The sequence below is a fragment of the Cucurbita maxima genome, unplaced genomic scaffold, assembly GCF_002738345.1.
Source record: "Cucurbita maxima cultivar Rimu unplaced genomic scaffold, Cmax_1.0 Cma_Scf00007, whole genome shotgun sequence".
NCBI classification, from domain to species: Eukaryota; Viridiplantae; Streptophyta; class Magnoliopsida; order Cucurbitales; family Cucurbitaceae; genus Cucurbita; species Cucurbita maxima.
In genome coordinates, this window is record NW_019272023.1 from 2,628,926 (window position 1) to 2,656,553 (window position 27,628).

At 36.4% G+C, this 27,628-nt stretch overlaps 5 protein-coding genes across 5 annotated transcripts; 1 reads left to right on the top strand and 4 right to left on the bottom strand.

The window, feature by feature from the left end:
• Nucleotides 1-740: 740 nt before the first annotated feature.
• Nucleotides 741-5,115, bottom strand: LOC111482249 (5-methyltetrahydropteroyltriglutamate--homocysteine methyltransferase). The gene is made up of 12 exons (XM_023127952.1): nucleotides 4,970-5,115; nucleotides 4,119-4,472; nucleotides 3,923-4,010; nucleotides 3,549-3,676; nucleotides 3,071-3,462; nucleotides 2,791-2,954; nucleotides 2,544-2,624; nucleotides 2,287-2,453; nucleotides 2,099-2,204; nucleotides 1,768-2,018; nucleotides 1,481-1,682; nucleotides 741-1,391 (listed from the first exon to the last, which is right to left on the bottom strand). The coding sequence occupies exons 2-12, from the start codon at nucleotides 4,466-4,468 to the stop codon at nucleotides 1,023-1,025; spliced, it is 2,298 nt and encodes a 765-aa protein (XP_022983720.1). The 5' UTR covers nucleotides 4,469-4,472; nucleotides 4,970-5,115; the 3' UTR covers nucleotides 741-1,022.
• A 2,056-nt stretch (nucleotides 5,116-7,171) lies between these two features.
• LOC111482267 (ankyrin-3-like) lies at nucleotides 7,172-9,136 on the top strand. The gene is made up of 2 exons (XM_023127971.1): nucleotides 7,172-8,239; nucleotides 8,326-9,136. The coding sequence occupies exons 1-2, from the start codon at nucleotides 7,216-7,218 to the stop codon at nucleotides 8,994-8,996; spliced, it is 1,695 nt and encodes a 564-aa protein (XP_022983739.1). The 5' UTR covers nucleotides 7,172-7,215; the 3' UTR covers nucleotides 8,997-9,136.
• A 4,482-nt stretch (nucleotides 9,137-13,618) lies between these two features.
• LOC111482367 (protein SRC1-like) lies at nucleotides 13,619-14,286 on the bottom strand. The gene has a single exon (XM_023128118.1). It carries the CDS (start codon nucleotides 13,959-13,961, stop codon nucleotides 13,677-13,679), a length of 285 nt encoding a protein of 94 aa, XP_022983886.1. The 5' UTR covers nucleotides 13,962-14,286; the 3' UTR covers nucleotides 13,619-13,676.
• Nucleotides 14,287-15,782: 1,496 nt separating this feature from the next.
• On the bottom strand, nucleotides 15,783-18,002 carry LOC111482278 (cyclic dof factor 3-like). The gene is made up of 2 exons (XM_023127987.1): nucleotides 17,709-18,002; nucleotides 15,783-17,093 (listed from the first exon to the last, which is right to left on the bottom strand). The coding sequence occupies exons 1-2, from the start codon at nucleotides 17,832-17,834 to the stop codon at nucleotides 15,960-15,962; spliced, it is 1,260 nt and encodes a 419-aa protein (XP_022983755.1). The 5' UTR covers nucleotides 17,835-18,002; the 3' UTR covers nucleotides 15,783-15,959.
• Nucleotides 18,003-24,627: 6,625 nt separating this feature from the next.
• On the bottom strand, nucleotides 24,628-26,242 carry LOC111482288 (phytoene dehydrogenase, chloroplastic/chromoplastic). Its single transcript, XM_023127997.1, has one exon. It carries the CDS (start codon nucleotides 26,099-26,101, stop codon nucleotides 24,689-24,691), a length of 1,413 nt encoding a protein of 470 aa, XP_022983765.1. The 5' UTR covers nucleotides 26,102-26,242; the 3' UTR covers nucleotides 24,628-24,688.
• Between the last annotated feature and the right edge of the window lie 1,386 nt (nucleotides 26,243-27,628).

The following is a 27,628-nucleotide window of genomic DNA, read 5'->3' on the forward strand; positions in this document are numbered from 1 at the left end:
AGAATAAGAAACACATTATTTCCTACTCTTACTAGGGAGAGGTTTCCACATTTTTATAAAGCATTTTTCGTTCTCCTTCCCAACCGACGTGGAATCTTACCAGAAATATTTGGTGTTTACAAGTATCCACTATTCATGTATTCCTATCTATTCTCGTAACCCAAAGATTGTATTTTCCATTAACTCATGCAAAAAGGGCACATTCTCTATACCTATTTCCTACTAGGGAGAGGTTTTCACATTTTTATAAAGCGTGTTTCATTCTCCTTCCCAACCGATGTGGAATCTTACCAGAAATATTTGGTGTTTACAAGTACCCACTATTCATGTATTTCTATCTATTCTCGTAACTCAAGATTGTATTGCTTGTATTTTCCATTAACTCCATTAACTCCTCAAGCAAAAAGGGCACAATATTTTGGTTGCACTCAATGGTAGTTGGATCATATTCTATATTGATTTAATTTGGAAATTTTTATTTCAGATTAGATTTTCAATCTTCTTGCACCTTGTGATGAACGAGACAAAATCTAGAAATAAAAAGATAAAAGTCAGCTGAGCAACTCTGCCTCAAAATATTATTATAATGGAGGACACTTCCTGCATGATGTGGATGACATTTTTCTATGCCTTATGGATACTGCTGAGGTTTGTATATGCTTCATAAATATCAGCATGGCGTTTCCTTCAAGTGAGCATTCTGCATCAGATTTTAGGGAAGGGGGGAAATCCATAAACAATTGCACAAACTGGCAATGCTGTCTTCTTTTTCATTTCACTTCGATAAAAATTGCAGATTGGTGCCTTTTGAAAAAGAACGAACAAAGCTACACCTTCAAATCAAAACCAATACTGAAAAGGAAATTTTTGTGAAAAAAAAAATGCTCAAAAGTGGACTACAGCTGCTAAAATATGTCGGGGACTCGGTTATTGGAGAACAAACATTCATATATTTCTTTCTGGATATCTGGAAATAAGGGAAAGATAAAAGGTGCTTCAATCTTCATAAAAACTCAGCCAATTCATTTGGTGCTGGCAAGCTGAGTACGGAGGAGCTTGGCGGCAGCTACCATGTTCTTAAGAGCAGGATTCACCTCGGCGTACTTGCGAGTTTTGAGACCGCAGTCGGGATTGACCCATAAGATGTTGGTCTCGAGCACTGCAAGCATCTTGTTGATCCGGTCTGCAATCTCTTCGGTTGATGGAATCCTGGGAGAGTGAATGTCGTACACACCAGGGCCAATTCCAGCACCGTACTTCACTCCCTCACGGAAAACTGACAAGAGCTTCTCATCAGAGCGAGAGTTCTCAATTGTGATCACATCGGCATCCATATCGATGATGGATTGGATGATGTCGTTGAAGTTGGAGTAGCACATGTGCGTGTGAATCTGTCACATAATGGAATATTAGGCGAATTGAACCATACAATACGCTGTTAAGGATAATGCAAATCTATATCAGTGGTTAGTGCAGTAACCTGAGTCGTGTCTTGGACACCACAGTTTGTGATACGGAAAGAGTGAACAGACCAATCCAAATAGAAAGCATGCTCAGACTTCCTAAGAGGCAATCCTTCTCTTAAAGCAGCTTCATCGATTTGGATGACATTAATGCCAGCCTTCTCGAGATCCTCGACCTCGTCCTTGATGGCCAAGGCAATCTGATAGCATGTTTCGAACCTAGAAGACAATAATATACACAAGAAGCATTAGGCAACAGTAGCTTCTTTCAGCTTTAGGGTGTGGAAGCATTAACTTCTATTACCTTGGCTGGTCAACTCTAACAAAGGACCAGTTGAGAATGGTGACAGGGCCGGTGAGCATTCCCTTCATTGGGCGGGCTGTCATGCTCTGAGCTGCGGTAGACCAGAAGACAGTCATGGCTTTTGGGCGGCTCACGTCACCGTAGATGATTGGAGGCTTCACGCAACGAGATCCATATGATTGCACCCAACCATTGACGGTGAATGCAAAACCTGACAGCTGCTCCCCAAAGTATTCAACCATATCGTTTCTCTGCAGTGAGGATGAAATTCTCGTTAGAAGGGGGCACAAAGAGAAAAGGGTACTACGAACTCCGGCTCCAAATAACTCACCTCAGGCTCTCCATGAACAAGGACATCAATGTCGAGCTCTTCTTGGAGCTTGACAACCTTGCTAATTTCCTCCTTAATAGCCTTCACATATTCCTCCTCGGAGATCCTAAAGAATGGCCAAAAAGATGCAAACATTAGAAATAGAGTTAAAATATTTTGAACTTCAAGGTGAGCTGATATTAACTCACTTGTTAGCTTTGTATTCACGTCGAACCCTCCTGAGTTCGACAGTTTGAGGGAAGGAACCAATGGTGGTGGTTGGAAGGATTGGAAGATTAAGCTTCTTCTGTTGAGCATCAAGTCTTGCACTAACATTTGTAGCACGGCGGTGATCAGAGCCCTTCAAAGCAGCAGCCTGCACAATAAAAAAGAAACTCATTAGTTAATACAATTCCTGCAAACAGACAGTTAAAACACCTTATAGATAAGAAATGGTTGTTCATACCGCTTTCTGAACAGCCTCATTGGTCACCCTTGGGGACGATTTCCTTGAAGCATGAGCTCCAGCGTTAGCGGCAAAGAATGCCTGAAAAAGAAATCATAAGCTTGTAATTTTGCACATCAAACCAAGAAATACTGCTAATCGGCTAATTATAATTGACAGACCCCAACACAAAAGGGTTAGATATCAGGGCCTTAGAAACATAGCTTGCACCTTCCATAGATGGATTTCATCGGAATCAAGAACATACCTCATCCTTTTCACCAGCCAAGGCCTTTGCCAATGCATTAACTTCAACAATCTTTTGAGCAGCAAAAGCTAGCCATGATTTGATTTCATTGTCCAACTTAGTTTCGTTGACGAGGTCAACAGCGGTGTGAAGTAGTGAGCAGGAGGTGGAGACAACAAGTTTATCTGCACAATTTTTTCAGAGGGAGAAGGAATCAGTAAAAAAGCCTCTCAAATAATAATAATCAAATCAAGCACCAGGAACCAACATAGTAATACAAATGTAAGCAAAAGAATATCACCTTTTCCCACAACGGCAGCCAGTTCCTCCAATGTGCTAACTGAAGCAGCAAGATCATTGGCCCAAATGTTCCTTCCATCAACGAGTCCAGCAAAAAGGTATTTTCCCTTGGGGAAATCACCCTTGATCAAATCAAGTGTCTTAGTTCCACGAACCAAATCAAATCCATAGGCAGTGACACCCTTCAAAGAAGAAAGGGTCTTGTATGCCTCAGCAGGGACATCAGCAAAATATGTCTCCACGAGAACATTCAAGCCAGAGAGAGCTGACTCAAGTCCAGCATACGCATCAGAGAAGGCTTTCAATTTCTGAGAATCAAGATCCAACACCAGTGTAGGCTCATCAAACTGAATCCAAGAAGCGCCAGCCGCTTTAAGATCGGAAATAACCTCCCTGAAAAGTTATCCAACATTAGTATGTGACAAGAGAGTCATTGTGGGAACATTCTAGTATATCTTGATAGAGTGACGATTCTTTACTTGTAGATGGGAAGGATCTTGTCAAGAAGGGAGAGAAGGGAGAAGGTCTTGTCAACACCCTTTGCAGGCTTAGAGAGCAACAAGTATGACACGGGACCAACAAGAACTGGAACAGTGTCTACTCCAAGCTGCATAAGCAAAACATTTTTTTTATCTCAATTATTAGGTATCTACATGCCTAAATCAGATACATTCACAATCCACTATTATCTTTTTCGGAAAAAGGTATACGAAAAATCCACTCCACGTGAAAGGAATTCAATGCCTATTTCCAATTACTTTAATCATTTAAATTCTCTATTCTCAATCAAATCTTGAGCTTATTTTATGAACTTTAAGCACAATCAAAGCAAATATTTAGAACAGCAACTTACAGCCTTGGCTTCTTTGTACTCATCCACTGCCTTATGGGAAGCATAAGAGAATTTCACCTCTGGTCCTAACTCAGGGACAATGAAGTGGCTGCATCATTGCATTGGCAGGATTAATTATACCAATATCATAACCTTGTCATTGCATACTAACAATGGATCTTCTTTCCGAAAGTAAAAGGTCCGGTGGGTTACTTACTAGTTTGTGTCAAACCATTTGGTCATTTCCATAGCTGGTACAGATGCATTTCCTCTGGCCATGGAGAAGTAGGTATCGAAACCAATCTCACCACCAGCCCAACCGTATCTAGGAGGAACGGCCCCAAGCAATGCAGTGGTATCCAACACCTGATCATAGTATGAAAAAGTGTTGCTGGGAATGTATTTGATCCCTGCACCAGACATCTGTTTCCAGATAGACGACCTCAGATCTGCAGCCACCTTCTTCAAATCCTCCGCGGAGCTCTTCCCATCCCAAAATGATTCAAGAGCAAACTTGAGCTCCCTCTTGGGGCCCATACGAGGATATCCAACGATGTGAGATGCCATTGTTCTGCTCAAGAGATCGTAAATCAACAACATTTCAATCTCAAAGGCCAAATCCAATAATCAATAAGCAACGGAAACTGATACAGCATGCTAAGTAGAAAGTCGGAATTAATCAATCGCTAAATTTACAGGACAAGGAAGCAACAAATATACGATAGTGTTCGAAGTATAGATCTGGTGAAATTTTTGTTTTCTTGAAGGCGTACGTTCGTAGATCTGACATAATTTAATGGATATTCGCTATTTCAAGCATTAGATCTATGTGTGTCTGAATTGTTAGCTTGTGTGAACTAAACTCATTGGATTGGATTGAATTGGATCTTTAATAGACAGAAAGTAAACTCCCAACGCATTGGAACACGAAATCATAATTCGTTCAGGCCTAACTAGCAACACAAGTTCTTGAAACACTGGATCTGAATCCAAATTGCAGCAATGCCGCCATACATCAAGTAGTGAAAATTCACAGAAAAGCAGAAATTAGGGGGAAATGGAGCGAACCTTGAGGATGTGGAACACCGACAGAGGCTCCCCTCGGAGAAAGAAACAGAAAGGAATGCGAGAGGTAAAGAGATAAAGAGACGATAATGGAGGAGCCACAAAGAGAGAAGGCGCGAGTTGGAAGCAACGAGAATCAAGCTTATTTATAGAGACGGACGGTAGCCAGTGACTGACAGACAGCCAATGTGTATTTCATTTATTTATTTATTTATTTATTTATTTACTTATTTACTTTTTTTACAATATTATTTTTATTTCTTTTAGTGGTTGAGCGATAAAATCTCATAGCCTAAGCTATACTATTAATTTACACTTATTTATAAATTTTCATTATTAAATATTTAAAATTAAAAATATATATATTTTTTGTGTAAGAATTTTTTTTATTTAAAAAAAATAAAATTATATATTTTATTAATACAATTTTTTAAATTTAAAGATTTAATAGATATTTTGTAAATTAAATAATCAAAAATGTGGAAGATTGGAAAGGCGAGAAGCTCGCACGCGCGCGCGCGTGGGATTGGGGGTTGGTGATGTGAAAGAATTTAAGGGAAAAGGCGTAACGTGGAAGTGAGGAGTACGTGGCCACGACGATTTGGCTTTTGTTTGTGTGTCGGATCGAATTGCGGTGATTGGTCTGGACACTTTGACCTGACGTGGCATTTCACGGTAATTTTAGTTATTATTAACCCTCATTTTTTCAATTATACATAAATTTTAAATCAATTATTATTATTTATTTAAATCATTTATACTCTGTACGTTAGTCTAATAAATTATTTATTTAAACTTTTAATTAATCTTTTGTAAACAAAAAAAATATTAATTAAAGCTTTTTTTTCTGTGTTTTTAATTTCAGATATTTTAAACTTGTATTATTAAACTATGACTTTTTTATTAAAATTTAACTGATTAAATTTATTTTAATAATTTGACTCAATAAAAATAAACTAACTATTTATTTAAAATAATTGCAGAAACTGTACAGGGTAAATTTTATTTTTTTTAGAAAAATAAATATATAGGAAAATGACAGTGCTGACGGTGGAGATGCGAGTGAAATGCACGCGCTCGTAAAACGCGTGGAAAAGATCAGAAAATTGCCAGCGCATGTGCCATGTATAAAAAATAATCATAATTTTCGGAAGACTTTTTTTTTGCAAAAATTAATAGAAAAATAAACAAACAAACAAATGAAGCAAAGGAGTTTGGTGGTTGAAATTGATTTGAGGGATTGGTGGTGGATGTGACCCAAACCAACCTATTTTCCCCCATTTAGTTGGAGATTTATTTCTTTTTTTTTTAATTTCCTTACAAATTTAGTTCTAACATATTAAATAATTTTTAAATTTTTAATCTACATAAATATAATTTTTATGTATTTTTTTTTTATTAAATTAATTATAGTGTACATGAATAACCAAATATTTAGGAATTACAATATATTTTAAATAATATAAATTAATTCTTAATTATAAGAGACAAAAAATAAATAAATAAATAAATCTGGTTTGTTATTCCAACCAAAGTATACCAAACCTTACCAAGAAAAATGATAATGAAATAAAATATTAATACAATTATAAGTTAATATTTTATCTTTTAGTTTAATTAATATTATTTATTCTATGCTTTTATTTAGGTTAATCATTTCAAAATACATTCCATCCATGGTTAATAAATTAATATAATTAAAATAAAATAAGGCACTTTAAATTTAAATACTTTACCATTTTATAATTTTTTTTTTAGCTTTTCTTCTTAAATTAAATAAATAAATAAATAAATAAAGTTGTTTTCTAGAGTCTCGTATATTTTTCTTTTTAAATTTTTGTATTATCATTTACGTTTTTAAACCCATAAATTTACGAAGGTCAAATGTATTATCTTATTTGAATTATTCTATTAATAATTTCATTTTCGAGCTTCCACCTACTCTTTTTTAAATTATAGAAAATATTTAATTAAACGATTATATTATAAAAATATCAAATTTATCTTTCCAAAAACACACAAAAACCAAACTTTGACTTTTTAATATCCTCTTTTTTCAATATATATATATATATTGGACTTTTTTTAATTATTAAATTGTATGATAATAAAGATAATTTAATATTTTTAAATTTGTTATTTGAAATAGAAACATTAAATTAAAAAAGAAAATCCCACAAGAGCCTTGCCTTGTATGTAATCCGTATCTTATTAAAATAAATAAATACAAAAAATGACAAAAAAAATTGATGCCTAATAGAACAAGTCTCCCATTGTTTTTCACATCCACATTTGGCGATTCCTTGTCATCCACCGCCGGCCTTCCTCTGTTTTTAAGACCTCCCCTGTCTTCTCCCTTTCACGCCCCAAAAATGGACCGCCTCATCGCCGTCGAGCCCTCCACCTTGATCCCAATTCCGATCGAACCCTCTCGGAAATGCTCCGCCGAGCTCACCCTCCGCAACGTCATGTACACCATGCCCGTCGCCTTCCGGCTGCAGCCTCTGATCAAATCCCGCTACACTTTCAAGCCTCAATCTGGCATCATCCCACCACTCGCTACATTAACGGTTGAGATTCTTTACCATCTCCCCCCAGACTCTGATCTCCCCGATTCCTTTCCTTACTCCGACGACTCCTTCCTCCTCCACAGCGTCGTCGTCCCCGGTGCTGTTATCAGCTTTGACTCTGTTCCGTCCGACTGGTTCACTACCAGAAAGAAGCAGGTCTTCATTGACAGTGGGATTAAAGTCATGTTTGTGGGGTCGGCTGTGGTGACGAGGCTGGTGGCAGATGGGGTTATGGATCAGATTAGAGATGTGCTGGAGCGGAGCGATCCTAGCTGGAGGGCGGTGGACGCGGTGGATGAACAGGGGAGGACTCTGCTTCACTTGGCGGTGGAGCAGGGGAGGGCGGATTTGGTGCAATTGTTGTTGGAGTTTAATCCGGATTTGGGGGCAGTGGGGCGGTGTGGGATGACGGCGTTGGAGGCGGCGGCGGGGGCAGGGCAGGCGTTGATTGTGGAGTTGTTGTTGGCGAGGAGGGCGAGTACGGAGCGGGGGGAGGGGTCTGTGTTTGGGGCGGTGCATTTGGCGGCGGCGGGAGGGCATGTGGAAGTGTTGAGGCTGCTTTTGGTGAAAGGGGCTTTTGTCGATGCTTTGTCTAAGGACGGCGATACGGCGCTGCATCTCACTGTTCAGGAGCGCCGCCGTGACTGTGCTCGACTGCTTCTCGCTAATGGAGCCAAGCCTGATGTTCGTAGTGCTGAACAAGGTGGACTTTCTCACAAAAAATAAATTATAAACGAAGGGTAAAATTGTAATTTGAAAACGGAATGTTCGTTGTTTTGTTTACAACAGGAGATACGGCGCTGCACATGGCGGCGAGAATCGGCGACGAGCAAATCGTGAAGCTTTTAATTCAGAAGGGAGCCAACAAAGACATCCGAAATTGGGCCGGGAAGAGGCCATACGACGTCGCATTCGACCACTCCCACACTCGCCTCTTCGACGTCCTCCGCCTCGCCGACAAGCTCGCCACCGCCGCACGCAAGGGCGACGTCCGGTCAATTCAACTCCTCCTCGATAGCGGTGCCGCTCTCAACGGCCGCGACCAAAACGGCTGGACAGCGCTCCACAGGGCGGCCTTCAAGGGCCAGACCGACGCCGCCAGAGCCCTAATCGACATCGGCATTGAAATCGAAGCCAAGGACGACGAAGGCTACACCGCCCTCCACTGCGCCGTGGAGGCTGCCCAAGCCGACGCCGTTCAGCTCCTCGTCGAGAGAGGCGCTGACGTGGAGGCGCAGACTAATAAAGGGATGAGTTCAATGCAGATTGCTGAGTCACTGCAGTACCCAAGGATTATGAGGATTTTGATGCAGGGCGGCGCCTGCAGAGACAAGGAGGCGTCGCCGTCGCAAACGCCGTCGTGGGGACTGACAAAGAAGAAGCAGAGTAAGAGCAGAGGGAGAATAAGGAGTGTGCGGAGTACGGAGTTTGATAAGTCGGTGGCGTTGTCGGTAGTGTGAGAACATATATATAGTGTTGTATGTGTATATATGTATGTATGGATGGATGGATGCATGCATGTACGGCATGCGTATTTTCCATCGCTTATCTTTTATTTGTTTTCAAATATCTATCATAATTGGAAATTTGTAACTAATTCAAGGATTATGTTTTTAATTTAAATTTTTAAATAGGTTATTTACCACCTATTAAACATTTTCATTTTTCAAATTTTTAGAATTTTTAGACATAACATTAAATAAATAGACAAATTTATTTGAAATATACATCAGAACACCTGTTGAAGGCCCCAAAAGAGTCGTTCCAAATCTCTCTAGACCGACACGCAGCGACCCATTCTCACCGTGGGAGCAACAGTCTGCCAGCACCAACAGACAGCTAACGGGTTTAGGACTTAGACCCAGTGCCCAGCCCTAACAGAAAATTCTTTTCTATTTTACCGAATTTCATTGCCTACATTGTTCCGTCATTCACTTGAATATATATATATAAATAAAGCCTTTTAAAAAATAATTTCTTAAATTTTTTCTGCTCAAAGTGATAATATTATCTATTGTGAGAGTCGAGTAACATGTTATGAAATACTGATAATAAAGAATTGGGGACATAAATGTAACAATTAAATAAAATTGGTTTTGCTTATTTAATACTTTAATTAGATATTAAGAAGAAAAATTATAATTAACAATTCGTACATTTTTGGATTGAGATAATCGCACTCTGTTTTTCAGCAAATAGAACTCACTTTCCTCATTGTCATAACAGAGACGGAATGATCGAGGAATTCAGGAATCAAGAAGAAGAAAGGAATCAACGAATATTAACTTCATTACAATTTAATTACAGAGCATCGACATAAGGAAGCAAAATCGAGCAGTGTAAGTGAAATTAGGGCCAAACTAAATCAACACAAACCCTAGATTCCTTGAGAAACTCATCCATTACCGTTTCATCGACGCAGATCCGACTCATATTGTTCTGGCACTTACTGGACAGAGACTTCGCGACAGCAGAATCAGACGACAGCGGCGGCGGCGGAGAGGGAAGAGGAAGAGTGAGCCAGTAATCGGGATTGGTGTTGTGGTGACGGACGAGTTCGGAGAGGAGAAGAACGAGAGACGCCATTGGAAGGGAGATTTGGAGATCTGAAGGAGGGAGGAAACTGGTTGGGATTAAATGAAGGGGACGAAACGGTTGGGAGATTTATAAAGGAAAATGGAACGGGTGGATGCCATTTTGGCGCCCACCGATTTTCATCCTTTGTTTTTTGTTTTTATTTCAATGGATTTAATATTATAATTAATGGCCGCGTCCCGGCTCCCGCTGTTTAGTTTTCTCCGCCAGTATTTTTTTTTCTTTAAAATAAATAATTTGTCGGTTTTTTCCCTTTTTGCCTGCTTTACTTACGACGTCGTTTCACCTACTCTTCGACAAAATATTCCATTATTTATTTTTATATTTATAGAATATTATAATACATATTTTCGATTCCAATTTTATTTCTATTTCTCACTCTTAATCCAATATAATTTATAATTTTTTTTTTATTTTTTTAATAATTTATTAAACAAAATTTTAAAGTGATCTATGCACACTGTTAGACGAACACGACTCTCCACAATGGTATGATATTGTCCACTTTGAGCATAAGCTCTCATGGCTTTGTTTTGGCTTCCCAAAAGGCCTCACACCAATGGAGTTAGTATTCCTCACTTATAAACCCATGATCATTCCCTAAATTAGCCGATGTGGGACTTTCATCATCCAACACCTCCCCTCGAACTTGGCCTCACACCAATGGAGTTAGTATTCCTCACTTATAAACCCATGATCATTCCCTAAATTAGCCGATGTGGGACTTTCATCATCCAACACCTCCCCTCGAACCCTTCGAGGAGGCTTGACTCCTTTTGGAGTCCTTTGTTCGACATTTAAGGATTTGCCAATCTATTGGCACGGCTAAGTTTAGGGCATGACTCTGATACCATGTTAGACGAACACGACTCCTTTGTTCGACATTTAAGGATTTGCCAATCTATTGGCACGGCTAAGTTTAGGGCATGGCTCTGATACCATGTTAGACGAACACGACTCTCCACAATGGTATGATATTGTCCACTTTGAGCATAAGCTCTCATGGCTTTGCTTTGGGCTTCCCAAAAGGCCTCATACCAATGGAGAGTGTATTCTTAGATTATAAACCCATGACCATTCCCTAAATTAACCGATGTGGGACTTTCATCATCCAACACCTCCCCTCGAACAAAGCACGCCTCCCCTTAATCGAGGCTCGACTCCTTTGGAGTCTTAGTCATTTTTGACTGCCTTCGTACCTTCGAGGAGGCTTGACTCCTTTTGGAGTCCTTTGTTCGACATTTAAGGATTTGCCAATCTATTGGCACGGCTAAGTTTAGGGCATGGCTCTGATACCATGTTAGACGAACACGACTCTCCACAATGGTATGATATTGTCCACTTTGAGCATAAGCTCTCATGGCTTTGCTTTGGGCTTCCCAAAAGGCCTCACACCAATGGAATTAGTATTCCTCACTTATAAACCCATGATCATTCCCTAAATTAGCCGATGTGGGACTTTCATCATCCAACACACACGACAGCTTGAACTCCAGATGGTAGCATATTGACCCGTGCATGTCATGAAGACAACATGTTAATTGATAAAATTAAAAAATTAAAGATTAATTAGAAATTTTTAAATGTTATAATTCAACACAAATAAAATAAAATAAAAAAGGGACTAAACTTATATAATTGAAGTCTGGAATTATTATTAGGAAGCACTAATAATATTAATTGTTTTTTTCTTATTTAATTGAAACAAATCTGTTGATTTTATTAGGCTTTTGTTTGATTAATAATTTATTATAATAAAAAAAATGTCAAGTTTGACCACGTCGTTAGCTGGATAAATATATAATATAATATATAAAAAAATGACGAAAAAATGGGAAACGAGGGGCCGCCTTCAGTTTATTAAAGCTGCTCCGATATGAAAACTCCTTCAATATATATATATATATTTTTTTTTTTTTTTTATTATTATTATTATTTATATTTTTCTAAAATTACAATAAATAGAACTGATTAATCTGTAAAGAAGTATTAATAATTATCCGTAAATATATATATATATATATATATATTAAATTAAAAAACATGTATCTCCAATATGTCTGTCTTACTTTTTTAAAAATTGACGTGTTGATGTATATATAGCGTGTCATGTCTGTGTCACGCATTTGTATCGATACTTAGGTCACCGATTTGTATTAATTGTAGTTCTTAATATTATATAAATATAAATTTAAGCTAAATTGAAATTAAAAAATAAAATAAAATAGAGCTAATAAATTAGATGTCTATTAAATAAAATAAAATAAAAATAGACATTTATTTTAATGGTAAGATTTTCTAAGACAAAAAATATATATATATATTATATTTTTTAATATTGTTTTTTTTATTATTATTATTTTCAACTATTATTCAATTTAGTCATGTACTTTAAATTTGGTCTTATATTTTAGAAAATTCACCATTTTCGTCTTTATTTACAAAATTCGACATAAATTTTATACCTAATAAAAAGTTTATTATTTCATTTTAAAAAATTTATGTCGTGCAACTCATTTATAGTTTGAATTAGTAATAGAATATATGATATTAAAAGAATATTTTAATTAGATAATATATTTTAATTAAATTTAAATAATAATATATTTTATTTTATTTTCAAGATTTAATTAATTTATATTTTATTTAGTATCCTATTTAAAGGTTAGGAATATCAATAAAAATTTAACTTTCCATCTCAATTTTATTTTTCATTCTTAAAATTTGTATTAATAATATTTTCATATGTATTCTCACGGATAATTAGATAAATAAAAGTAGTATTTTAAAATCATAGTAACCTTGAAAACAAAGAAATGGGTAGAAAAGTCAACGGGAACCATGTGATAGGTTTGTTTTCCAAATGTCAACTTGAATTTAATTTAATTTTAAAATTAGATTGCAAATTGTAATATTAAAGAAATAGGTTGATAAATAATAATAAAAAAGAACAATAATGGTATTGGTGGGTATGGTTGACTTAGAAAATGATTAGTCAAACAAGATAAATGTGTAGTCCATAAATATGATACCCTTCATAGGCTAAAAGCTTGCAGCTTGAATCAACAACAATGTCAGGGATGATGAACAAGATCCAAGAAACGCTGCACCGCCGTCAGAAGCAGCCGCACGACGGAGAGGAGAAAGACGGCGGCGGGATTGTGGAGAGGATGAAGGAGAAGATCCATGGCTACAAGGAGAAGAAGCAAGAGAAGAAGAAGCAGAAGAAGGAGAAGAAGGAGAAGAAGAAAAAGGAGGAAAAATCTAAAGAAGAAGAAGATGGCGGCGGCCACAGCAGCGACAGCGACTCCGACAGTGGCAGCGGAAGCGATTAGCTGCAGCAGCGGCAACGGTCCTCCATTGTTGGAAGTGAAAATATCAATTTGAGAATATTCGCTAAAATCGCTAAAATCACTTTATTTAAGTGTTAATAAATATTTAGATGTAAACTATAATTTAGTATTACATATCATTAATACTATTTTTGTGTTTTTTTAAAGTAATTTTGTAAAATAAAAGAAATGAGAAGAAATGACGGTGGCGGATCAGTCGCTGTCGCTGCTACTATGGCCACCGTCATGGTGGTGGTCGTGGTCCTTCTTTTTCTTGTCTTTCTTCTTCTTCTTGTCGCCTTTGTCGTGGTGATGATGATCTCCATGGATCTTGTCCTTGATCTTGTGGACCAGGCCTACCTTGTGCTCGCCTTTGTGCGCGTGTTGGTGATGCTCGCCTTTGTGCGCGTCTTTATGATGATGCTCGCCTTTGTGCGCCTCGTGATGATGCTCGCCGATGTGGAGCTTCTCTCCGATTTTCTCGATGAATCCCGACATCTTGGATCCGTTTGAGAATTGGGTAAGGAAGGAACCCAATTTATAGATACTCAAACACTATTTATAACCAAAATAATTTTGTGTGGAAACCCAAACCATTGATAAATTTAGGATTGTTGTTTAAATCTGATAATTGTGTACGTAATAGAAGACTGAGTTCGGTCATGTCCACGTAATCATGTATGTGTACGTGGGTCAGCCCTACATCACGTGAGACAGGTCACAATTGCATTTTTGTAGTAGTGGATAGTAATTGTGCGATGCTTGTTCTAATCTAGTGAATGAATCAGTCGTGTGAAAGTTGTAATCCTACCCTCCGTATTGATTTCTCGTCCACCAGATTTTTTAAATAAATAATTACACAACAACAATAAATATAAATAAATAAATAAACAGAGAAAAAAAAAAGTTGTTTCCACGTATTTATATTTCACCCACTCATATCTTGCCACGTCGGATAAGATCCGTTGCCGACATTACTTGATTGTTTTTTAGTACAGATCCCCGCAATTGCCGACATTTGAAGATGGTCGGCAAATAAATGCCACGTGTCAATAATATAAGAATCCACGTGTCGTGAACCTTCGTTATTTTGTCGTGTAGCTAAAATCTGCCACTTGGGTTTCTCACACTTCAACTAGCTTAAGTTTATGAGAGTACTTTATGCTAAAAGAAAATTAACTTATAATATTCATTATTTTAAAGTATTATATTATTTTTTATAATCTTATAACATAATTGATACGACCAGCAATGTAATAAAAATAAACTCTAAATGGTTTATCCTCGGTTTACAAACGAGACTATTGAAAAGATATATGTTTCAATAATAAATATGGGACATCATCGTAATCGTGAATGAACTAAAAAATTGTGTAAGTGACGGTTAAATTTTATCGTCAATCCAATAAATTTAATATTTTGAAAATGTTGACCGAATAGAGAGTCAATGATATAATATCACAAGACTAGAACGATCATAGCTCCTTTAAAGTGCTGATTTTGAAATTTGAATGATGAGACACTTCTATTTTATTGACTCGAGAGGGACTCGGTTTATAATCGGACTAAAAATGTGTCGGTGACAATGGGCTTTTTGAATTTCCGACATCGGGTCATTTGAACGTGCTTGCTTTTAAATCCTTTTTGACATCTCTTCTAGTAAATTAAGACCCCTTTATCTCAATTTTACAAAGCAAAACTAAAGGGGAAAAAAAGGCAAAACTTTTGACCTCCTTTTTTTGGTCAACTTTTTCTAAATTACTTTTATGCCCACTAGTATTGAGGAGATTTGAGTCACTTCTCATCAAAAGCTAGTATTCCCGTCAGGGCTATTTTGGGAAAAGAACCAAGCTTTCATCAAGGTACTATTGCTCGAAATGAGAATCATTAAGGTCGAGTTTATATCGAAATTCATAGAATTTGATTGTCTACTCGAGTATGTCATAAAGGGGATCTTTAGGTTAGCTTCATCACTTAATAGACGATGAACCGAGGACGGGTTCAGGGTCAACTACGTCGGAATTCATCAAATCTATTTGTTGTCTAGATATCATTCGTCTTCTAATCCGAAAAGATGAAAATCTCACCGATGTTATGTCTATGACGAAGTAGGTCGGTAGGTCAGCTTCATTGCTATCGTTACAGACAACGACTAAGACTTGTTATGAAGTTTCGTAAACGGGAATGCCTCGATTCTTGTGCAACCTTCCCAACACCCTTTTCTTAAAATTAAATGAGTGATGAGATCTTCCAATCTGTTGCTTGGTTGGCAACTCTTGTAAAAATTAACTGTGTTCTTCAAGATATTTAATGTCATAGGGGCTAAACAATAAATTCATGAAAGTTGAGGGATCAAATATAAATATTTTACAAAATTTCATAAACAAATAGATACTAAACTATGTACCAAATTTCTGCAAAGCTTTCAGACATTTATGAACAGCTTTTAACACAGTCAGTCAAACAAAGAACAACAACAACAACAACAAAAAAACTCTATAAAAGCGAGTAAAAGCTTCCATTTTTTGCTTCCAAGATATGAGGAGCTTCCAATGTCGTCCACATGGGACTCCTCGAAGCCTCGCTCGGATTATCGACGCGTAATGTCTTAGGAATCACGACACATTTCTCTGGCTTCTCTTCCTCAGTTAAGCTATCTGCATCTCTCGAATGCTTTCCGAGAGTAGGCGACGAGGTTGTCGGGCACCTACCAATGGTGGCTGGAGATGTTTGAGATGCACAGACATCGGATGAACCGGTAGTCCATACGGGCGTACAACCCCAATATGAAGCTGGCACGAATTGTAACGGAAGGCTCGGACCGCAAAAGCCTGGAACTGCCAGCATTGTTGCAGGGAGCCATTGAACTGGATTGGGGTGACTGCTGGTAGTATCTGAACTCTGTGTCATTGCTGATGGAATTACGCCATTCCTGCCCTGATTCAATGGAAAAACCAATTGTGGTACGGGGTAACAATGAACCGTATTCGATCCAGCGACCTCGGTACTAGAATTAGGCAATTCGTTTCGACGAATACTAGTCGTTGTCATGGAAGAACCACACGAGGACGGTTCTTCAGGACTGTCTCCACAGCCAATCTCAATGGATCTCTTTTGATCTCCAAGACTGAGCACTGTCTCCATTGATTCACAAAGTGGTGCTGCTTCAGATCCAAACTTTAGGACAGTACCATTACCAGTAGAGTCAACGCCCGACGTTTCCAACCGGGTTGTCGCCGCAACTCCCTCAGACGACACTATGATCTGTCGGTATTGAGACGCCAACTGCTTGTTTCTTCGTCGTCCTGCACCGATAGGAACGTTTCTCATCGTCCCACCGGCAGTCCAATATCTTTGACAGTTCTTACAGAAATGCCTAGGTTGATTGACATTGTAATTGTTGAAGTAACAAAACTTAGTTTCCAAACTATTACACCTAGGACAAGGAATGATCTTGTCTGGTTTCTTAAAAGCTCGTTCTTGATCTGTGCCATTACCATCCATCTGTTCCTCTTTCAAAGCTCGGTGTTCTTCGTTATCCCCTACCAATACCGATGACCTCTCGGACCGACACGAGTCCTCTGCACCCGGGACAGACTGCTCAGCTTGTTTCCAATGGTTGCAAGCATCCTGCAAAAGATATAGAACAAAATTGACACTCGAAACAGTCGAAAACACATAGCGAAGAACACGATCGACAAGAAATGCCTCAGATTCCTAGTTCATAACCCTTTCCAAATAAGGAAATACTATATCCATTCAAGTAATCAACAAATAAATGAACAGAACTCTTTCATTAAGGAATCAATCTTTATTGAACTTTTTCAGCAGCTCCAAACGTTCAAGAAAGAACTTCAGTTAACCCTCAATGAATTCCACATTCTAATATGGCTGAAACAGAACAAACCCAAATGGGAAAAAGTCAACAAAGTTCGCTAGAACATTACATGAATAAACCTAAACAAGAAAACATGTTATTCATCTCCATCACAATGAAAAGAACAGCTGAAACGAGACAACAAAAGGGACAGGGACAGGGAAAGGGACAGGGGCAGGGACAGCTCCGGTCGGGCTAACAATGGAAGAAGAACAATACGAATAAGACAGTGCAATCAATCGCCCATTTCAACAATCTCGCATGACCCACAAGAACACAATACGAGATAATCAGATTAAACCCAGAAAGAAAGAAAAAAACCCATCAAAATTGAATGGGAACCCAAGAAGGGGAAACAAAATAGGTACCCGATTGTGGCGGGGGTCGGCGGAAATCTGGGATTCCTTCAAAGGGATGGTCCGACCGAAGAGTTTAATGGCGAGATCCTTGAAATGTGGGGCGGCGGCGACATCATCAGTGGTAGAACTCGTCATTTTGATGTCGTTTTTAAGGAAAATTTGGTGGGTTTTGAGAATGGGAAGGTTTGGAGGTGAAATCCATTCAAATATAGAAGAAGAAGAAGAAGAAGAAGAAGAAGAAGAAGAACCAGAAAGCTTTTCCTCTCTCTCTCCTTCTCTCTCTCTGAAATCAAAGAGGAGAGAGAAGAGAGGAGAGGAGAGGGAGGGAATTGGAAAGGTAAAAAAGGGAACAAAAAAAGAAAGCCCTTCAAAAGTTTGAGCTAAAAGCTTCAAAGCACAAAGAACGTGAGGCATCAAAGTACCCATTTTTTCCTAAATTTCTCCCCTTTTTCACTTTTCAAAATGTCTCTCTTTTTCTTTTTCCTTTTTCTTTTTCTTTTTTCCTTTTTCCTTTTTAAATTTTTATTAAAAAAAAATGCAAAATTTATTAATGGGACAATTTTTCTTTTTCATTTTTGTCTATTAATTAAGTAACCCAATAATAATTCCTCCAACAAACAACTAAATTCTCATTTATTTTAAATTCATAAATCATTTTTTTTTATTAATTTTTATTATTTAATATAATAATTTACACCCAAAAAAAAAAAAAAACATTTAGTGTAATTTTGATGAAATAATAATTTTTTTAATATAAATTAAATGAATATATTCCATTTCCGGGTTGCTTATTTGTTACAAATTACTTTTTAAATAAAGGTTTCTTTTGACTAAATAAAGCATTATTTACACTTTTTTTATTATTTGCTTCCATTTTTCATCATTTAAACATGTATTTTGAGACTATTTATTTTTTTATTTTTAAATTATAATCTTAGTCAAATTTTAATATTTTCAGAAAATTAATTTTTTTTTTAAAAAAGAGGGTTGCAATAAATAAATTGGTAGTAAATATATTTTTTTAAAAAATAAATATAAAGTATAAATTAAATATTATAAAATGGGAATGAATAATGAGAATAAGATGCTTGTTCTATTATTATGGAGGAATCAACGTTGAAATTGCTAATTTCACTTCCTTTTTTTAATTTCTTCTACCATTTATTATATTATTTTTATTAAGTTACTTCAAAGTTTATCTAATTTTTTAAATTTTAATACGAACCGACATGAGAGAAATGAAATCCAACGTCTAATAATTTGATGAGCTAATCCAACTTGACTCGAAAGTAACGAGTTGGGTTGAGTCGTGAACATTATTCGATTACTTTAACCTAATTCAACTTAACTCGTATACGCTTTTACCAATTTGACTCAGATGCTCGAGTCCAATCATAAATTGTAGGATAATAGAGTTTTATTTTATTATTTTTAAATAAATCATAAAAAAAAAAAATTATAATAAATATATAAAGTTTTAATAATTCAATTGTATTTGGATTCAATATAATTTAAATACGAAATTTTTTTATATGAAAAATGAAAAAGAATAATAATAATAAAAAAAAAGATGGTAAGCGTGTGGGTCCATACGTGTAAAAAGTGAAAAGTGATGCCTATTTCTGCGTGGATCGCTTTCTACGCCGCCTTTAATGCCTTTTCTGTTGTTTTTTTTTTCTTTCTATTATTATTTATTTATATATAACTTTATTAAATCCTTTCCTTGTCACATGATTAATCCTAATTTATTTCTCACTAATCATATTATTAAGCTTTATTAACCCTAATAATGAGATGTTTCTTATTAATAATTTTTAATTTTTTTCGACCAATGTTATTTTCTTATGCTATGTATTTATGTTCTTCGTGTTTGTAGAATGATATGAGACTAGCTGGTTCACGGAATTAGGGTTGATATCATTATCATTGGGGTGGAAAGACCAACCCCATCAAGTTTGAGCGATTAGAGGTATGTCATTGACGTTGTGGTGAATATCATCTCGAAAAATGTCAATCTAATATAATTTCGTGTCAAATCCCACGTCAGTTGAGATGGGAACGAAACATTCTTTACAAGGATGTGAAAATCTCTCCATAACAGACGTGTTTAAAAAAAATTTGAAGTAAAAAACCAAAAAGAACAATATCTGCTAACGGAAGGCTTGGGCTGTTACAAATGATATCAGAGTCAGACATCGGGTGGTGTGGCAGCGAAAATGCTAGGATTCGAAAGGGGTGGATTGTGAGATCGAACGTCGGTTGGAGGGTATGAAAACTTGTTCTTAGTAGACTCGTGGTAAAAAATCTTGAGATAAAGCTTGAGAAAGAAAGAACAATATCTACTAGCGATAAGCTTGAGCTGTTATATTTTGTTTCTCGGAACATATCGGTTGAACGAGATGGAAGTGCAACGTAGGGCTCATCCCACAACCAAGATTTAAAGATACCCAAAAGTGTGAGCCCACAACCAAGATTTAAAGATACCCAAAAGTGGGTGAGTGGTTAGATGTCTACTTTTGTGAGATGGATCCCACCCTCCAACTCCCAAATTCATTCCTTTTATAACCCAAAAACAAGAAACAAAGAAAGCAAAATAAATAAGAAATAAAGTTATTTTTTTTTTACTCTGAAACAAACAAAATTATTTAGTCAACTTTAATTTATCATAATATTATAATTTATATTAAAAAATTTAATCATGGTATAATTAAATTTAAACTCCTTAAATTATAATAAATAACTCAAGTTTATTTTTTTGAAATATATATATTTATAATTACATATTTTGGTATTAATCTAAAGTTAAAAGGAAAAGAGAGGAAAAAAAGGTGAAATAAAGTTCTTTTTGCTTCTAAAAAAAGCCATTTTTCCGACTTAACTTTTCAACTTTTATCCTTTGCCTCAGTTTCAAAGCTACTTTTTTTTTTTTTTTTTTTTTTTTTTTTAAAAAATNTAGAATTTATCAAACCCAATAAATTCTTTAAAATTTAGGACAAAAAATCCACGTCACCATAACCTAATGCGACAAGACAGTGACTAGAATACTTACTGAGATTAAGAGTAATAGGTGGACCGACTCTCAGAGACAATCTCCTCTAAAACATGCTATATAGCCACTCATTCGTCTTCACTAAATACTCAAAAAAATCTATCCCTTACTGCTATGAAATTGTAATTGTTTTATTAGGATTTTGGACGTTCATAAAATGAGCCGCTTTTAAATAATAAAAATATTTTTTTAAGCAAATATGTAATTTCATAAAGCTGTATTTTATTATTTTTTATTTTTTTAATATGGGCATTTGTGTAAATTGCATGCCACATTCTTGTAATTTGGATTTGGACTTTTGGGCTTTTTGTCTTAAGGGCCGAAGCCCACCATTCTTGGGCTCAGTGTTATTTTAAAGAAAAATTAGGGTATGAATTCTCATAATTATTCCTTTATTAAGATAAATAACCCAAATAATTTTTATTAATGATAAATGACCAATTATATTTTTCTAACAAATTATAATTTTAACCTTTAGACCCTTTTACCCTTCTTAATTCGGTCATCTATGCGTTTTCATGTTTTTTCGTATTTCAATATATTAATTTTGTTATATTTATCTTTTCCCAATTTTTATTTCTTTTTCGCTATAAAAAATGACATAAAATGTAAATTAATAATAATAATAATAACATTAGTAAATGATTAAACCAATAAACTTATAATATATTACAAAAGGAAAAAAGTCCAAACAAATACTAAATTATTAGTAGACTACAAGCAACGGAGTGAAAAGACAGAATTGCCCTTTCTTTTTTTCTTTTCTTTTCTTTTTTTTTTTAATTTAACCAAGTTTATATGTATTAAAAAAAGTGAGCATTTCTTCCAATACTAACCCTTTTACTTCTAAATTTTGGTTAAGAAAAAAAAAATTAATAATAAAGTTATGGCTTCGCCGGAGTATTTGGATCGTGGTGGTTGTTTGCTCCGGTGCCGGGATAATCATTGTTCTCCAAAACCAATCTTCCAAATGAATCTCCACCGTTCAACTCCAAATCTCTCAAATCCTACAAAAATTATAGATCAAAACACAATTCAATTTCTCAATCATACCTGTTTGGTTGCCGAGAAAATTTCCCAGAAAAAGAAACCACTTTCTCGAGAAAAAAAAAAAAAAAAAAACCTGAAAAACGAAAGCAGATGGCTGATCGAAAGTCGATTTGAAAATCCCTAAAAAAATCACAAATTCATTAAAAAAAAAAAAAAAGGAGAGAGAAAGATGAAAATTGAAGTGAATTATGAGAGAGAAAGGGTTTGTTTACTTGTGGTGGGAACGGCAACAGAGGAAAGGAGAAGGGAGAAGCCGAGAAAGAGAAGCAGCAGCCGCCGGAGGGTGAGGGAAATTTTCTGACCCATGTTTTCTCGGGAAACAAACAGAATAGATCTCTGTATAAAAAGGGATGGATAGGTAGCAGTTTGGCAAGAAAACCGATGTGGGAGAACATTTATATAAACAAAACAAATAAAAAGGTCAGAAAAAACCACTCTGGTTTATTGCTTTTTTACTAAAGTCAACGTCTTGTATCTGCTCGTGGAGATGTAACGGCCGACTTTTTAAATTTAGATCAATTAAAATAAGTATTATAATGTTTGTAAATTCTCGAGAAAATGCTCGAAATTCTAATGAAAATATTAAAAGGAAAAAGGTAATTACGTTGGAGACAGATCTCAATCAATTACTTATGTGGAGACAACACTCGACGATAAATGGTCGAGTAAGGAAGATGAATATGAGGAGGACGACTGTGCAATTGGTTAGACGGCCTCGACCCTTGAGAGAGATTGAGAGTGAGAGAGGTTGAATATGATAAACTGAGAGTGACACGAGGAGATGCACGAGAGCATAGAGAAAAAAATAAGATTAGGGTTTATTGCCTTTTACCAAAGTCAACGTCTTGTGTCCATTGCTCGTGGAGATGTAACGGCCCGACTTTTTAAATTTAGATCAATTAAAGTAAGTGTTATAGTGTTTACAAATTCTCGAGAAAATGCAATACATGCATTAGAGACAGATCAATCAGTTACGTACGTGGGGATGACACTTGACAGTAAAGAGTCTAAGGGAGATGAATATGAGAAGGACGACTGCGCAACTGGTTGAACGCCCTCGATCCCTGAAAGGGATTGAGAGTGAGGGCGGTTGAATATGATGAACCGAGAGTGACACGAGAAAACACACGAAGGCAGAGAGAAAAAAATAAGATTAAGATTTTTTTGTGTATTTTTCATTTAAATATTTAAAATAAATACGAAATGTTTTAGCTGGCTAACCCTAGAAGTTGACTTAATATGTATTGATTTTTTCATGTGTCTCTTTCAATCTTAGCTTTCACACGTGCGGGTTAAATAAATGAGCTATATAATATGTTTACATAAATATTAAAATATATCCCACTTGTGTTTTAAACTCATAATTTAATTTAATCACAAATTTCCCCTAAAGAAAATTAATTTATAAAATAGTCCTCAATAAATTCTTCTCTTTCGAAAAGACCCCTTGAAATTATATAAAGGCAAAACTATATGCCAAAAACTATTTGCTGTTCTCCCCCCAAATATTATAATATTTCCACAAATTGCCATTTTCTTTACTTATTTATTTATTTATTCCATTACACTTATCCATTTAATTAATTATTCTATTTCCATTATTGTCTTTTTATATATATATATATATATATTTGTCACCATTTTTCTATAGTTAATGATAATACTTTTTAATATATATAACCAAGATCATCGATGTGCCCTGAAACATGGAATGACATCACGATACATAGGTTGTATTGTTAGGAATCAAGATGACAATGTGATATAACGTTCTTGTGTCACAGACGATTGAACATGCATGCACGAGCGTCGTGTGTGGCCAAACAACCTTGGATTCTACACAAATCGTGTTCAGTTGGCGAAGACAAACTTCGTCGATGGTCTGATGAAACCACAAAGTCGAGCGAAAAATGTGAATGGGGTTTGAGTCTCCCTTAAAGCTTGCTTTGAGTATGTTAAGATCACGATGACGTACAGTTGAAGAAGTACGATCATGACGGTTGGTATCAGAGTCATATTTTGTGTGTCTAAGTCAGACAACTCGAGAATTCAAAATTTTAAAAGTATTGTTATGATAATATATAAAATAAAGTTAGGTGAAATGCAACTTTAAGATTTAAAAGGATTTGAATAAAATTTAGGTAAGATAGAATAAAGTTTACAAATGAAAGTGAAGCTTATTCCTTTGACATTGTAAAAGAGACGTCTTTGATTTCCCATTTACACATCTTAATTGTTGGATGATGAAAGTCCCACATCGGTTAATTTAGGAAATGGTCATGATCTTATAATTTAAGAATACACTCTTCATTGGTATGAGACATTTTGGAGAAGCCCAAAGCAAAGCCATGAGAGCTTATGCTCAAAGTGGACAATATCATACCATTGTGGAGAGTCGTGTTCGTCTATCATGGTATTAGAGTCATGCCCTAAACTTAGCCGTGCCTTTTAACACATTTTTATTAGAGTCATGCCCTAAACTTAGCCGTGCCTTTTAACACATTTTTATTCGCTTTTTCTTTTAAATTAAACTTATCTTCTCATCCATTTGTGTGGAAACACGATACTTTAAGATCACAATGGCTAAGATTTTGAAATATTTTGGTGACGGGTCCATAATGGAATAAACAAACAACTTTTGAAGGTTTTGATTGTTCGGGATTACTAAGATAACAATAACTTGTTTAAAAATTTAGCAAGAACAAAATAGATCTTCGAGTTTTTGTGATGAACCATGAACTTCTATAATAGTATGATATTGTCATTCACTTTGAGCATAAACTTTCATGGTTAAAAAATTTAAATTATACCCAATTTAGAGTTGGAAATAAAATATAAAAAAAATAATAAACCAAAAATAAAAATAAAAATTATAGTTCTCACTCAAAACTCAGACGTAAGCGACGGCCCTTTCCCTCACTAAGGCTTCGACGGCCTTCCTCCCGGAGACCAACGCGCCGTCGAACGTGGCGGAAGTCAAATAATCACCACACACGTACAGCCCACTCTCCACCGTTGGATCTTTCATCAAATCCGACGGTGGAGATTGATTCGGCTGCGCAAAACCAATCCTATACGTCCGTAAATGCTTCCATCCCTCGATCGTTGATTGCCCAAACCAATCCGCCATCTCCCGAATAACCTCAGCCGTCAGATCCTCATCTCCAACATCCTCAAATTTCCCGATCAACGATACCGACACCAGCACCTTCTCCGCCGGTCCATACGACGGCGCCACGTTTGTCGCGAAAAACATATTGTTAACAATTCCCTTCCCCGATCCATTCAGAAATAGCACTGGTTCCCTCACCGGAATCCTGTCCCGATCCGCCGCGAAATACAAACATACCGTACTCCTAGGCGGTTTCCGGCTGCCGATTTTTCGTCTTCCGGTTAGCAATCTCTCCGCCTCCGGTTCCTCCACCGCAACGATCACCCCCATTTCGCTCGCTATAATCTCCCCACTCTGTAACTTCACAATTGGCGATTTCGATTCGAAATCGACGGAGACGACTCTGGAATTCAGCAAAATGGTCTCCGGCGGGAGATTTGCTGCTAATTGTTGAGGGATTGCGCTGATTCCGTTGGCCGGAAGAGTATTTTCGCCGAGTGCGAGACATTTGAAAATGAAATTAAATAATCGGGAGGAAGTTTCCAATTCGGGATCGAAGAAAATCCCACCAAAAAATGGCCGGAAAAAACGGGTGATTATGGAATCGGAAAACCCAATTTCCTTTAATAATTCCATGGTGGAAGCCTCTCCGGCGGTGAAAATTTCCCGATCGGACTTGCCTAGAACTCTGGCTCTAGTGAGCCCAATAAGCAATTTGTCGATGAGCGAGCCAATTGGGTTGGTTAGGGAGGCGAGGGAGTCGGTGAAGTGGCGCAAAGGGTCGGCGACGGTGTGGAATTGGCCGTCGAAGTAGACGAGGGCGCCGGAGTAGAATTTTTGGAGGCGGAGGGATTGGTAGTCGAGGAGGGCTTTAGCTTCAGGGTACGCGGTGATGAAGATTTGGAAGCCGCGATCGAGGAGGAAGCCGTCGACGAGGTCGGTGCGGACACGGCCACCAACGCCGTCGGAGGCTTCGAGGAGGAGGAATGGGATGTTTTTGGAGCGGAGGTGGGTGGCGGCGGCCAGGCCTGCCAGGCCAGCTCCGACGACGATGACTCCAGTTTTGGTGGGTACAGGAGGGGAAAGGGAAAGGGAGGAGGAGGAGGCTTGGGGAGGCTTGAATCCGAGGCTGCCACGTGGGTAAGCGATGGAGTGGCAGGGAAGACATGTTCCGACGGCGCTGAAACTCATTACTGCTTTTCCGATTTAGTTGGAGTTCTTGCTGGCGATGCCATGGTGGTGATCATGGTAACCTTATCCATTTCCTAATTTCATCCCTCTTCTACGTCTGCCACGTGGCCTCATCATTTAGTTCTTTTATTTTCTTTTAATTTTCTTTAGTCTATGGTTAGTCACATTGGAGGCACGTGTACTCAACACGATCACGAGTGGCTTAGACAAGCTTCTAATTATATCCACTCGTGCACAAAAAAAACGCTCGAGAGGAAAAATGAAGAACTGACCTCGATAGTCAAGTCAAAACTCATTTTCAATCTCCCAAAAAAAAAATAAAAAACATAATAAATTTGATGACCCATGCTTCAAGGTTTCTAAGTAGAGTTTAATCTAAGTTAAGGTGCAATATGGTCTCGGTGGGCTTGTTGAACACACTTGTATTGGGCCTAAAACTATTAAATAAAACACGATGAATACAATTCAATTATGCTCGTATGATCGATTTATTTATAAAAACAGTGTTGAGAATGATTTGTATGATGTATATGTCAACCCCAAAACAACGAAACGTGGAATAATATCCAATCTTTAGTAGGTGGCTCCACCATCGCCAACCAAACGCTGGCCTTTCGCACCCACCACACGGTTTGTTTTCGACACCGTTCAATCAATGGATTGCAATTTATACCCACCCATGAATCCATAGCCGTCCATCAACAACATAAAAATTGGACGTTTTGGAAGCTAACTCAGTTAGAATAAACAATACGTGACCCTAAAATTGCATCATTTCATATCCACACGTTCATTTGATAACTAATTTGTAAAAGAATTCTAATTATTTGAATGGCCACATATTAGTTGATGAATATGTATTTTATCCGAATTTATAATAATTATTATTATTTTAAATGAAAATATGTAATTATATAAAACTTGTGGTTGAGAATTTATCATTTTATCTTTTTTTTTTAAATAATAATAATATCATTAAATTCCATTTTGGATGCCTCACTCTCCAAAATATCTACATCAACTGAAACCCAACTTGTCATTTGGTCGAATATTCAGTTGATTTTATGTCTAATCAAACTATTAATATATTAATAATTATTAATTTAAAATCAACTTAATTTTGAGTTAGATTATTAAATTATTTTTAAAAAAATTATATTTATTTACAAGTCAAAATGCATCACTAACGCTCTTTTTAGGTTGGTCAAGTTGACTCGACTAAAAACATGTTAACCCACAAATTAACTCAACCAAAATTGAGAATAAATCTAACCCAACCCAACCTATATGGTTTGTATGATTTGGGTTGAGTACACGTGATCAGTCGAGTTCTCCATTTTTTTTTTTTTTTTTTGTAATCTAGAGGTTAATTATGGACATAAAAATTATTTTTAGCCCTATAATTTAATTTTTTCAATATTAATTTTGGAGATATAAAATATAAAATCCAATTTTCCATAAACAAAAAATGGACAAATTTGTGGACAAAAAATATTGTTGCATCATTGGAATCTTTTGACGTGGATT